At 31.4% G+C, this 15,722-nt stretch overlaps 1 protein-coding gene across 1 annotated transcript in view; it reads right to left on the reverse strand.

The window, feature by feature from the left end:
* LOC142322658 (uncharacterized) overlaps positions 1-15,722 on the reverse strand; it is a 440,476-nt gene that overhangs the window by 128,463 nt on the left and 296,291 nt on the right. Inside the window, exon 7 of the mRNA XM_075361734.1 lies at positions 7,688-7,790. Within this exon, the coding sequence (XP_075217849.1) occupies positions 7,688-7,790 (103 nt within the window). The remainder of the gene's footprint in view (positions 1-7,687; positions 7,791-15,722) is intronic.

The raw sequence follows: 15,722 nt of genomic DNA on the forward strand, positions 1-15,722 counted from the left end.
GTGGCTAGGTATGAGATCAGTTATAAATTACTGAAGTAAAGTAAGGGTTATAAATTCTTGTCATTCTAAAAAGAAATAGTCATCCACAGCAATATCATATTACAAATCATAGTAGAAATGTGAAATAATAAAATTGCATGCATAATTTCCAATAATAATTATAATATTATGATGTAGATATAAATCACATTTAAATATGGCTACTAGTTTTCTTTAATTTAATTTATAAGAAGATCGATTTTTATATTTATTGTTGATTTCATTAACTTGCACAGGGATAGATATTTTAGTTATTTAACTGCACATAATAAAATATTTTGTATATTCTTATACCATTTGTATGTTTATAATTATAATTAACCACTATGATTTTTATTTATTTAGTATTTCATAAATAATTTTTTATTGTAATGTCAATTTATTATTTTTTGAAATACTGACTTTTCTTTATGAATGAATAATAATTACTAAAAATTAGTTTCAGTTGTGTGTTTGCTTAAAAAAAGAAGTATAACTGACATATTTTTTAATTATTCCCTTCATTTTTGAAGATTACATGACACATACTACATATATTGAATCAAAATTTCCAATGTTGTATGATTTTATAATTTCTTATTCTATCCACTATAAGCAATAGTGTGTGTGTGTGTGTGTGTGTGTGTGTGTGTGTGTGTGTGTGTGTGTGTGTGTGTGTGTGTGTGTGTGTGTGTGTGTTGCACACACACATTTGTATACACAGATCAGGCTGATTAAAAATTCTGGATAATTAATAAACAAAGGTTTAACATAAATTTTAAAACTTCTGTAGACGAGTATTTAAACAGTAACCAGTACAAATGAAGGTGGTTTAATCTTTATACTTTAAACCTTAGCATTTTCCAGTAAACTGTTTAAGAGATTTAACTTTTTATAAGAACCATAATTTTTTTGAACTAAGACTGTGTTGCTCTTTAACAACAACAGTTTTGTCTATCTTCTTATTAGTTTTTACAAACCAGTTTGTAAAACTATTTTTTTACTCTTTTTAAATCATTGTATTATTGATGAACAGCATGTCAAAATATGATAACTTAATATTACTAAATACTAAACAATTCATTTCCTAAATAGGGAATGTTTTCTTTTTTTTTGACCTCTTAAAAAGTTTAGAAGAAAAAGTTCTACTAATTTGAATTTGAGTAGTTTTTTGCGTTAATAAAAGAGTACTTAAAAAATCACACAAATGGCCTTGATGTAAGTATCTTTGTTTCTTAGGTAATATATGGCTATATGAAGAGGAATTCTATAGTTATAGTGTAATATTTTTGATTCTGTAACATTATTGTGTTTTGTTGAGTGATTTTATGTTCTGGAGTCAAAATTATTAATGCTTCAAAATTCTCTTATACTGACATTAAATTTTCCGATACCATATCAGATCTTATAAATTAATAAAACAGGACACATAAAAGTAACTTATAATTGAAAGCTATGATAAAAAAAGATATTTATCTTCAGTTTTGGTGTAATACATGAGATGAAAAATACCTTATTATAGAGGATTAACACAGGCTGTGAGGGCTAACTGTACTAGATAAACTTTAATGCTACGTGTTCTCTCTCTCTCAGCCACCATTTTTTGCTGGGTTCTAATTAAAAACATACTTTGGCCTAGTCATACTACAATATAAGAGATTTATATTTACTATACATTATTGCTTAAAAAAAGAGATTCTATTATCAACAGAAAGTGACTAAATAAAATCATACCAGATTTCCTGTGAGACTTGAACTTAGCTAAATGTACCAAAATAAAATGATAATATAAGAAGTAATGTACGATTTAAAGTATACTTTTATCAGTTTGATGATAAGCTGTTTTTTAGTGTTGTTAATAGTAACAGGCAATTTGTCATCAAAATAGGCTGTATTTGAAAATTCTTACCTACCGATTGATCTTTTGTCCATGCGTTAGGGCTGATGAGGGAAGCTTAACTCCAGATTTGTAACATCCCCCCTCCCGTAGATTTTTGAAAAACTCAAAAAGTTTTTGAAATGCGTTTTTCTCTGAATGTATGCATTTTAGAGAAGTTTTTCAAACAAAAAATGTAGAGGACATTCTTCTCTACAATTAATCTTTTTGAAGTTATGCCGTATAATTTGAAATTGAAATACTAGGTGGCTCTGAAATTGTAAAAAAACGTGTTTTTCGGTTTTTTCACCGGAAAAAAATTGTTTTTCTAACGGAAAACATTGTTTTTCGTCTGTATTGCATTTGGAAAAGTTGTTAATTTCAAAAAACAGACAACTTTTATTTAAACAATTTTCTTGAACGACTTAGCATTCCAGAGTTATAGCGGTACAATGGCAACGCAGCGGTCCTATTGTTACTGTAGCCGGGGAGACCGGCATTGTTCAGCGACTAGACCGGTTTCGAACACGTGCCCAATTCACAGGTCAATAATCTTAATAATAACATTTTCACACTTTCACAAGCTACAGCTCCAAAACGGTAAGTCGTACAAGAAAATCGTTTAAATAAAAGTTGTCTGTTTTTTTTGAGATTAACAACTTTTCCAAATGCAATACAGACGAAAAACAATTTTTTTCCGGTGAAAAAACCGAAAAACACGTTTTTTACAACTTCAGCGCCACCTAGTATTTCAATTTCAAATTATATGGCATAACTTAAAATACATTAATTGTAGAGGAAAATGTCCTCTACATTTTTTGTCTGAAAAACTTTTCTCTAAAATGCATAGAATCAGAGAAAAACGCATTTCAAAAACCTTTTGAGTTTTTCAAAAATCTATTGGAGGGGGATGTTACAAATCTGGAGTTAAGCTTCCCTCATCACCCCTAACATATGGAAAAAACATCAATCGGTAGTTAAGGATTTTCAAATAGAAAATACTAATTGACTGTACTATTTAATATTTTAAACTTAAGAACTTATCATCATAACCTCATAATCAAAGCCTTGTTCAGTCTATTATCTATAATCTATTATCTGTTATATCGTTTGTAATGTTCCAACACTGCTGACTTCATGCAGTATAAAGATGCCAAATGTTAAATTTCTAGCCTTAATCTTGTTCATAGCAGTTCAATGATAACTACTCGTATGGGAAGAGATCAGATGTACAAAAACACTTTTTATGTTACTGATTTCATCAATGAAATTGATGAAGAAAATAAGTTACAAATAGCTTGATCTTATAAAATTTTATATTCACATTGATAATGATTCTTAAGCACATAGATAATATTAACGTTCTCTAGACAAAAGCTTTTTCTATTTCAGGTTTGTTCTATTAAGCAGTTTAATTATATAAGCATACTAGCAGACCTGGCAATGCTTTGTTTTTGCCAGATTTGAGTATATATATATATATATATATATATATATATATATATATATATATATATATATATATTTATCTTATAGTTTGATCTAAGTTTCTAAGTATCTAAGTTTGATATGGAAGCAAAATCATCACAATCAATACGGAACTTTACGGAACGACAAAATTTAACCTTTCACTTAATAAATCACAATGTAAATAAATCCAATTGTCAAAATAGCACTACCTATCGGATTTAATTCAAACTACTCTCTAAACACAGTAGTCAGTTCAAATACCCCATCTTTTTTTCGACTGGTTCAATCCAGGATTTCAATAGCTTTAAACCTTCTCCGGACAATGCAAATCATTTTGCAAAAACCCGCGCGTAAATCGGTCCAGTAGTATTTTAGTCTACAGCAAATCACAAACAAAAATTGCCTTATATATATATATATATATATATATATATATATATAGAGGAAGAAAGTCGGTATATTTGTTTGTTTCGTAAATATCTCGACATTACGCTACGTAGCGAGTATAGTTTTTGCAAAAGTTTTTATTTTCACGTAACTAATATATATTCTGAATATGAGCCAAATCGGATCATAAATGCAATTTTTCTAAATATTTCAACCCCAGCGCCATCTAACGGATCCATTTTTGCAAAGGTATTTCTTTCCATGTAACACATATTTTGAATGTGAGCCAAATCGGGCCATAAATACAGTACAGTGAAAAAAATTATTGTAGAGTATGAAATAACAATTATAATATAGACGTTACGAAATGTGTACCTACTTTCAGTTTCTATAATATTTTTGAGCATTTTCTTTCTAATGATTTTATTTCAATAAACATTTAGTGGATCTTTATTTGTATTTAATAACATACCTATTTGAAATATAACTTGTTCGTACACGAAGAATACAGAACGCATTTTTTTATATTTTTCTTTGTTTAAATGTTTATTCATGACATATATTTACAAAATACAATTTTTTTTTAATGGACTGCAGTACATGTTATTTTAAGTGAAAGATGTAAAAGCTATCTTAATCTAATTTAGCTTCCACTCTAAATCAAGCTTCTTCAGAAAGTGCTACTGGGAAACAGCGAATGCTAAGCCATCGGGTGTGATGGTGGTGTTTGAATAAAGTTTTAAAGGATCTTTGTTATGTGTGATGTATTAAAAAATTGTGTTTATTCATTTAGAATTGATAATCATCAATTATAGTAACTGTTGTTGGGTTTCACCCTATTGTTACTAAATGAATAAATAAATAAATATTTTTGTACGCATATTTGTTGTATATTTTGAGTAATTGAATTTTTTGAGTTATTCGGTTGTGTTTTAGTTTTCACTCTTTTTCGTTTATTTATAAAAATTTCACATTATCAAACATAAAAATCTTAAACGTAAACAAAAAAGGAAGATAAGTAGACGCACTTGAGCATCTCAAAATAAATATAAATGCAAATAAATAAACATAATTTAAATCATTTTTCTTTTGTTGCATCACAAACAACAAGGATCCTTCAAAATTTAGCTAAAACAGCAGTGTCGCATCTAGTGACAAAATATTCGGTATTCCCACTGGCAGGTATGAATTAATCTTGACTTAAGGTGAATTTTTTGCTAAAGTTTTTATTCTTTTCAACTTAAAATGAAGTGTAATGCAATCAACTTAACATATTTTTAATTATTTTATGCATTTTGTATTACGTATACTAAAATTAAAACTTTCATAAAAATTTAATTACGTAATACAAACATATTTTTTATGCACTTTAACAGTAATATCTTTGAATTTGTATTATACTGATAATTTTTTAAATCGATCTCTTTCTCTTTTAAATTCTTGTTAATCAGGACTAATTGATATAATAAAACTGTAAAGACTGGGTGAATTTAAAATTACTTTTAGATGTTTGTTACGAGGGTTGTTCGGAAGTTCTCAGCTTGACACAGATATTTGTCAAGAATGATCATTAAGATAATGTACCAAGTTTCATACTCTTGATTTTAAGTTGCTTGATTTTGGTAATAGAGTAAAGAAAACTAGTTTTGATCTGAAAAATTCATAAAATTGAAGTTCGAGCTGTTATAAAGTAGTTCGTTTTAAAAGGTTTAACCCCGACGGTCGTACAAAATGATACAGATTCCATTTTAAAAGATTCTTCCCCCTCGTTTTCGATGGTAAAAAGCGGAATGCTGAATTTAAACGTGGTCATACATGATGAACGGTCGGGACGCCCGAAAACCGCTACGACCGACAAAATCGTCACAAAAATCCACAATGCTGTATTAGATGATCGCCGACTGAAAATACGCGAACTTTTTGACGTTGCAAACATCTCGATAGATCGTCTCTAGTACATTTTACCCTGTGTTTTGGGGTATGAAAAAACTTTCTGCTCGATGGGTGTCGCGTTTGTAACAGTCGATTAAAAAACGCATTCGACTGAACAATTCTCGAGGATGTATAGACTTATTTAAATGTGATTCCGCTGAGTTTCTTCGACGTTTTACAGCAGCAGATGAAACATGGATTCATTATTACGCTCCAGAGGCCAAACAGTAGGTGGGAACAAGGGAAAGGCGTCAAAGAAAGTGAAAACGCGGTTCTATCTGTAGGAAAAGTCAGTCATGGTTACGGTGTTTTGGTATTCTCGTGTTGCGGGGCTCATAGACGTCCAGGAAAAAGGCAGGACCATCACCGAGGAGTTTTACGCTTCACAACTGGACCGATTAAAGGGTCCTATTCTCAGTAAATGTCCACATCTAGCCAAAAATAAGGGGCTCTTTCACCACAATAACGCACCTGAACACACGTCTCGGGTTGTTGCTGCAACACTCCATGAAATACGCTTCGAAGTCCTTCCCCATGCTCCGTATTCCGGATTTGGCTCCCAACGATTACTTCTTCTTCCAAACCTGAAGAGAGGGCTCGTTGGATGAGGATTCAATTCAAATGGGTGAGGTCGAAGTTGAGACTACCGCTTCTTATTTTGCAGAGTTGGACAAATCGTATTATACTCAGGGTATTAAAAAGTTATAATGTAGTTGGTCCAAATGTATCGAATTGCAAGGTATGATGAAAAATAAAAAAATTTTCTAAAAAAATCTTGTGTTCTTTGTCAGGCCGAAAATTTTCCGAACGGCTCTAGTAGGTGAAGTATGATGAAAACGTGATACACATATTTTCTTTATAATTATGTAAGTAATTTATAGAAAAAATGTCATAAGAGATAAGAAAATAAAAAAAATTGTTAAATTTTGAAATGATAAATTATGTAGATATCAAATTAAAAATATATTTAGTTTGTCTTTAAAACAATATTTTTTATGGTCAATTTTTTATCTGTTTTAAAAACAAGACACTCTATTCTTGATAATATTAGCGATCTCAGAATTCTATTGAACGAATTTCAATTTTCTATAATCTAAAAAAAAAAAAAAATTACAGTTCACTAGTCTTTTTTTATTGTTTTATATGTACCTTGTTGTATAAGTAAGTGAAACCCCAAATTTTAGAAGAATTTTTCATCAGTTATCTTCTTCCTAGCGGTAAACTACTCAAATCCATTCTAAGTAGCTTATGTTATATCTAAAGCAACATAAATAAAGCTAATTGAAAAAAAGTGCAGGAAATTAATAAGTTGTACTACTTTTCTTGTAAAGTATACAACTTGACACAATTCAAGTAAAAAAAAAAACAAAAAATCATGCTCTTCAAGAAAAGTAAAAGCAGTGTTTTGATTATGAAAAGCTTGAGACATGAATTTGATTATTAGATAAGTGAGCTCTTAAACGACTTTATTACTACTCTCTTGATTTACTATACACAGAAAGAATAAGTATTTTAAGGAAAAAAAAATCTTTTTACTAGAATTTAAAAGTTTTTAGAAAATAAATTTCAGGATTTCTCTTTTAATTTAGGAGTTTCTTTATTTAATACACGTAAAACGCAAATGTTGAACAACTGATTTATAAAATATTTTAAAACCAACGTAATGGTTTTGGAAGGCAAACTAAATATAACTACTGTTATAAACAGACTAACGGTTACAAGTTATTATAACAACTGTAACGACAGAATTAATGCTTTCTGCTTGAAACATCTGCTACTGTCCGCAACAAATAAAAATTTAATAAAAAATAATGCTCTTTGTGTTACGAGTTAAATGTATAAATCACATGGCAGTGTCAAATACATAATGCATTTTATGCGTGAAACTCTTTCAAGTATAAATAATGAATGATGATGTAACTGCTTATTATTTAAAAAAAATTAATTTATAGATACGATCGCATAAAAAGCACATAATTGATTTAATATGATACATCAACTTACCTGTTGAACTGATTCCTTGCTTGCCGAAGATCTGCGATCGATCCAGCAGCTGCATTGCTAGTGATTGATTTTATTTGTTCTACCCTATCCCTGTCATAGCTTCCTGTAATATATATCATAAAAAAATATTTAATTTAAATAAAAATTAATAGATAATATTTTTTTTTTTTTAACAGAGAAGTATTTGTTTTTCGTTTAATATCGCACATCAATTATGTACATAAATATTTTCTCTGAAAGCTGGTCCAATTCTAATATTTATAATGATTACGTTATTGTTGACGATCACTGAAGAGAGCGAATGAATCCAAGAAATTTAAGAAAATTAGAATATCCAACATTCATTGATGCGTTATTGATCATTGGGTGGATTAAATCTAAAGTGAGTAGAGTGGAAATATAAAACTTATTTATAAACACACCACACGAAAGGTTTTTCGTTTTGTTTATTTATAATTTTTTACATTAACTATTATTGTTGTCGCCTTAAAATAATTAAAATCAAAACTACCTTTTAAGATAGATGAAGTTATAAAGAAAGAATCTGACTCACATGAACTTCAAACTGAGATATTCATCTTTAATTTTTCAATAACGTATGAAAATCTATATATTAAACATTTAATTAGTATCTAAAGTAAGTAAAAACAGTATTATAATGGTTTATTTTTAATGAATACTTTCTAAATAATATTGAATAAAATTTTCTATAAAAAATGGTGTTACCGATTGAAATATTACATTTTTGTGGACTGAATGTTTTCTGTATAAGTTCACTTACTAAAAATGAAGACTGAAGATGCTTGAATAATTACAAAACATTTGGCGAACGATGAGCTCTGTTTTAATATTCTAATAAGATGGCTCATTTATATATTTTATATTTATATATATATATATATATATATATATATATATATATATATTTATATATTTTTAATACTAAATTTTGTCTATATCACATAAATAATAATTAATATATTTTTTAACTTTAATAAAATGAGACAATTAATCGAACAATTAGAGCATTACTGTTAAAGAAAAACCTCCATTATTTTATTTAATAACTAAGATCGAACTCATTAAAAGTATAGAATTAAAATTCGTAAAACCTTTACACAAAAACAGTTTCAGTTCCGTTAATTGGCATAAGAGCTATCCTTTAATTTTTTGTATGTTCGAATCGACGAACGAATAAAAGTCATGCGTTATATGAATAAATATGAACTAATTTTAATGAAATATTTGGTCATCTGGCTTCACTAGCGCCGGTCAATAAAGCGCAAAAATTATAATGATATATGGCACGTAACCTTAAACAGATCAGTACAGCGTGCGTGTAGTATTACATACATGCAACGTAGGGTTAAATTGTCGAAATGTTTAGAAAAATTAAATATAGAGAACGATATACGCAGTTCTATTATTAAAATATCATCAGTAGTTAAAATAATTAATAAAAACAAAAGTATAAAGGATATATTTAAACACCTCAAAAGTGTATATTTATTAAGGAATGCAAATACATTTTACCTACATTAATAAATAAAAAAAAAAAAAAAAAAAAAAAAAAAAAAACGCTATGAGTGATTCAAGTAGAAAACAAAGAAATTGATAATCTGTTAACAAAATTGGGAAATTTGTACAAAATCGGCAGAATGTGGTAGACAATCCAGGTAAAGACTTTTGGTAGTATAACTTATTTTTTAAGCAAACCGTTTGGTTTCTGCTTGGACTGCTCATAATGAAATCGACTATTACTTAGTTTTCGATCTTTTTTTTAATTTTATTCTATTTATCAGTAATTTGACCGTTATAACTAATCTACAGTACTATAAAGTATACCTATAACAGACGTATAATACAATAGTTATTATGTGCTAATCTTATAACTTCGATGTATTTACTACAATCTTAATTATCTGACATATTATGCAAATTTTTGTCTTCCTCTGCAGTTTTTACCTTGAAAAGTCCTTTATGATCAAATTAACTGAACCTGCATGTCAAAATAAGTCCTATTAAACTGTATTAATATTATAATCTACAGATAAACGGTATGTAAAACGTATTTTTCTACGGCTGTGTTATAACCTTTGAATGAAGCGGCTGGAACCTGTATCATAACGAGGGTCATTATGAAACATATTTCATTATAATACAGGTGTTCAATCGATCAAAAGCCTACTCTTTTCAATCGTTGACCGATTAGAGGCGGGTTTTGTTAAATGTATCAGCTATTTTTTTTTTTACTTTGATATTAATTCGATTTAGTTGTTAACAAGCAGAGGTTAATTTTAAAGTTCGCCGATAGGTAACTAAGTTTCGATATTACATTGTTTATCGTTTTGTTAATTATGTCAGATTTGAGAAAGAAATGTCTTTAACACCGATCGATAATAAAGAAAAAGCAGAACTTGTGACTAATAACCTATTGCCACAGAAATGTATTGTTTAATGTATTTTTTGAAAAATCTAACAAAATATTTCGTAAATGTATTCTATCATTGGTTTAAATCAATAGTTCCAATATTTTCTCAGCCGTAGAGGAAATACGGTATGTAACTCTCAACAATGGCTATTAATTCCCTTTTGCGAAATTTACGTCGTTTTCCAAGTCTCGTATCAAAACTTACTTTCCACTCGTGCATCAGTGGCTATCATTATAGGCTCATTGCATAGTGTGCTATTTTACTTTTTACAAACACTGGTAAATTTTTGTTACTTCTCTGGATATGTGATTATTAATATTTTATTTTGTTTGTATAGTCTGTTTACTCTTCCTCTATTTCTAATGATGATTATTTAAAGAAAAATAATTTAAATACTTTTTTTTTTCATTTTTATATAGTATAACATTATTTTATTTTAATTAACGTTTAATGTAGCTCGTTCTACGTGATTTATGTAATATTAATGTTTTATAAAGATGAATAACCCACGATAGATTTTCAGTATAATTTACGGATTAAATAAAACAAAAGAAAAAATGTTAAGTTTTAGTTTATAATTTATCAGATATTTACTCAAAAATTATATTCATATCCGTCTTTTGATGGAAAAATTGAAAACCACTTAATTAAATTAATATTTTCTTTAAAATTTTTGATACCGATTCAAAATTTGACGTGATTGTGTATTTCTGAAGCAACGGAAATTATTTACAGGCATATAGTTTAACTGATGTTTGTTAGCGAACACTTCAGATCAACAAGTAGGCGTAATAACTAATTAGAAAGGAGATTAGAAGGTAACATAATTTACGAGAATTAATGGACAGTAGTTTCGTTTCTATTGTTGCAGATATCGATTGAAAATCTCGGTGACGCCCTTACTGGATCTATTCCTGTTCTTCCTGGTTTGGGGTATACACCGACAGTTCAGTCCGTGTATCTGGTCACGGGCGGAGGTATCTATCTATAACCAACCTAAACGGATAAAAATTGTAACGGAAAACGACTATCCTAGGAAGAAGTTTATTAATTAAAAAATTTATACCATATAATTATAAACGATTACACTGATCAACAATGATTTTGTCAAATGAGATTCAATAACTGATTCCTATAGTATTTTTCATGCCGATTTCAAATATGAAATTAGAATTCTTCTATCAGGCTTAGCTTTTTTGTAACTACTATTCTTACTGTCAGGTAGTATCATACATGAACTCCATAAGCATAACATTTTGTGAAGGTAAATATGTTCACAAATATTCCCACTGTCATGCGGATAGTGCCACATAGCCAAGAGCTTCCAATTCTAGTAACACCAGATACATGGAACTTAGATGAAGATGAAAATGTCGAATCTTGTGCTAACATATCAGGCGATGAAGAAAGAGATCCAAACGTTTTAGAAAATAGATATACTGAACCCCATATAATTAATTAATCAGTCAGAATTAAATTATCTGGTTCGTGATCTAAATTTATCAAAGAATCAAGCAGAAATACTGGCATCAAGACTGAAAAGTGGCATTTTTTACAACCCAACACTAAAATAACTGCTTTCTGTTACAGATAGTCAGAATTTGAACATTTCTTCTCTCAGTAAAAACTTAGTATACTGTAATGATGTGGACTCTTTACGTGAAGCTTTGGGACATATGCACCATCCTGACGAATGGCGACTTTTTATTGACTCGTCAAAGCTTGGTTTGAAAGCTGGTCTACTTCACATTGAAAATAAATACCCATAAATACCATTAGCATATGCTGTTCACATGAAGGAGTCTTATGAAAATATGATACGTTTATCGAGAAGGATTCAGAATGAGAAACATTTATGGCATATTTGTGGAGATCTGGAAGTAATAGCGCTTTTACTTGGATTGCAACTTGGATACACTAAGTTCTGTTGCTTTTTGTGCGAGAGGGACAGCAGGGATAGGAAAAACCATTACATAAAAAAGCAGTGGCCAAAGAGAGAGGTACTGACAATAGGAGAGAAGAATGTTGTTATTCAGGCATTTGTAAAACCAGAAAAAGTCTATCTTCCACCACTACACATTAAGCTAGGTTTATTCAACAATTTCGTTAAAGCAATGGAACGTAATGGTGCAGGGTTTCAGTCTCTGAAAAACAAATTCCCTAATATAAGCGATGCTAAAATAAAGGAAGGTATATTTGTTAGACCACAAATAAGAAAACTAATGAGTCATCCGGCGTATGAAGAATGTTTGAATGACTTGGAGGTTGCTGCATGGAAACCATTTAAAAATGTGGTAAACAACTTCTTTGAAAACCGTAAGGCCAGTAACTACAGAGAACTTGAGAGTGAACTCCTTCAAAACCACAAAAAAACTTGGGTGTATCATTTCACTCAAAATCCATTTCTTACATTCACATTTGGATTTTTTCCTTAGCAATTTCAGCGGTATCAATGATGAACATGGAGAACGCTTTCACCAGGAAACATCTACAATGGAAACACGATACCAGGGAAAATGAAACCCAAAAATGTTAGCTGATTACTGCTGGAATCTAAAGAGGGATCTACCTACAGAAAATTACAGCAGAAAGTCCAATAGAAATAGATTTTAGGTGAGTACAAAATGCATGTAATATATTGTCATATTACGTTAATCATATATTTTTTGTTTCAAAAGAAATTTTAGTTACAAAAAACTGTGTCCGATAGAAAAAATCTATTAACATATATGAAATCAGCATAAAAAATACTATAATAATCAGCCATTCACTCTCATTTAACAAACAAAAAATTAAATTTTGTAGAGCAGTGTTATTGGTATTAAACGATTAGTTTATAAACATTTAAAAATTTTAGCGGAAAACGATTTTCATACGAAGAAAGACAATTTCCGATAAAATCAATAGGTTAGATCGGATAGGGGTATTAGTTTCAGTAGGAGCCGCTATACTGTAGTTGACCAACAACCCTCCCCTCGCATTATAGGTATAGATGGGTCCATGAAACAACTGGGATCGAAATGTTGGATTATTGAAAATAAAAATATTTTACTTCTTCTTACTACTATATTACCACTACTTACCAAATATCACAAATCAGCTGATTTCGAAGTCGAGAATTCTAAAGTTCAAATCCTAGTAAAGTCTACCTTTATACGGAGTTGAATATTAGATAGCAGATAACGGTGTTCTTTGGTGGTTGGGTTTCAATTAACCACACATCTCAGGAATGGTCAACCTGAGACTATACAAGACTGCACGAAACTTCCCCTTTTCATTTAAATTAATTTGCTTCATTTACATTCGTACATATCATCCCCTGAAGTAATACCTTACGGTGGTTCCGGAGGCTAAACAAAAAAAGAAAGATGCGTACCAAAGATCCATTTCTATACCTTCGTTTCAAAGAATCGAAATAAAACAATGCAACGATTAATTTATAAATATACTACATATTCTGTCAATGGACCGATCAGAATACATCAGTTACGGATGCTGATAGGAGAAGAGTGAGATAAATATCTTTTGGTGTCTAACAGAACATATGTTTGTTAGAAGTGCATGGACTACCTGTATTCTACCCATCATCAAAGGTTTTACTAGTTTTTCGATTATGCAACAATTACGCAAACATCCGGTTTGAACATATACATACAGTATATGAGAGCATACATATATTATATATGATAGATTTAGGCCTTACTATAATATTAATATATAAATATAAATTATGTAAAAATAATGTAAGTAAACAAAACTCAGCAGAAACTAAAATTTTTAATCTGTAAATAGGTCTGCTAAGAAACACTTGCTAATCCTTCAAGACAATTTACTCTGTGTGCAATTATAACTGAACATTTACCATGCGTGGTTGGCCTCTAACTGGCCATTGTGCGTACGATATGCATAATGGTTGGATGAGAAAATAACCGTCGTGCGAGTCACGAGGGGTACGCTCGATGTCGCACTAGTGTCGGGATACTTCCAGCTTAGATGGAGTATCGATGACTTGCTGCCGAAGTTGGGCAGGATTCTGGACGGTCTCCCGGGCACCAGAGTCCTTTTTTTTTTTTTCCACTCTAGACCCCTGGGCCGATCCGACTGGTTGGTATTGCGCCACCCAGGGGAGTGTCTGGTAAACTCTAACGAGCCTCTCCGCCTACCGGCTGAACGTCCGGCATGGCAGGTAGGCTCGCCGGTGTCAGCTCTTTTGAGTGATTTTCTGTTTGCCCATTTGGTAACCACGACATACCTCGAATAGCCGTAACGTGGCACCGGGTCTTTTCTTACTCTTCTTCTTCATCAGGACCTATCTAAAGACTTGGAGTCCTCAGTGGATCATTGAGAACGACACACCTCAGCGTGCCGTCTCTCACCACTGAGGCTGTCCACCCTACCCTATTCTACACTAGTAATCTAGTCGCCTTTCATCTATATCCTTCTCTGTTAATACTGCTATTATAAATTCCGTAACCTTCTTCCAGCTTATTTCGCTCCTCAACATGTGCTAGGACCTCTGCTGGGCTCATACCTATTATGCCACAGTTCCTCCTTTTAATTGCCCACCTCTCGCAGCAGAAAAATGTGTGTTCTGCATTGTCAATTCTCTCACAGTACATACATTCTGGACCTGGCCTTCTTGCAACACGATGGAGGTACTCATTGAAATTGCCATGACCTGTAAAAAACTGCATGATGTGATAATTTAACTCACCATGTTTCCTGTCTAACCATAGTGCCAGATCTGGAATCAGCTCCTTCGTGCGAAGGATGGATCTGGTCCATCCTCCTGCCATCTATTTTGTCATCTATGTCTAAGTCTATCTTTTGCTTCATTTGCTTCAAGGCCTTGCGCCCTCTCGACTCTATTTAGGGCCATTAAGTCTATTGGTGGCACCCCAGACAACACGCACAACGCCTCATAGGAGACCGTCCTGTAAGCTGAAACAACCCCAAGCAACAGCCTCCTATGAGTACTAACCAGTGTTCAAATTTCTTTTAACCCTGACTGAGTGCCACCACACTGGTACTGCATATAACATCATGGATGTCACTGTGGACGCTATCGCCCTTCGCTTAGAGGGTCTTGGAGCTCTCTGCGAAGACATTATTATATTCAAATTCTTAGTCATCTGTTCACCTCTGGCACATATGTCTATTATATGCTGGGTGAACCGGCAATTCCTCTCATAAGTCACACCAAGGTATTTAATCTTTTCGACCTCTGTTATTTGTTGGTTTCCAATTTGGATGGCCGGACGGTCTAAAATCCTCTTCCCTGTGAACATAATATATTTACATTTCTCTATTGCCAGCTGGAGTCCCCTCTCTTTCAACCAATTATCTATTGTCCGTAACGTGTTGTTAGCACTCTCTTGTACATCGACAGTTGTTTTACCCTTGATGAGTATCGCCAGGTCATCGGCATAGGCAATTACTTGTACCCCATCCTGATAGTCTAGTCTTAATATCCCATCGAAGGCCAGTATCCAGAGTAAGGGTCCCAGTACAGATCCCTGTGGCACACCGCCATAAATATTGAAACGTAGGCACTCACTCTGCGTCTCCACCAAGCATTCTCTATTTGAGAGGTATTCCCCTAT

This window comes from Lycorma delicatula, chromosome 4, assembly GCF_047948215.1.
Source record: "Lycorma delicatula isolate Av1 chromosome 4, ASM4794821v1, whole genome shotgun sequence".
Classification (NCBI taxonomy): Eukaryota; Metazoa; Arthropoda; class Insecta; order Hemiptera; family Fulgoridae; genus Lycorma; species Lycorma delicatula.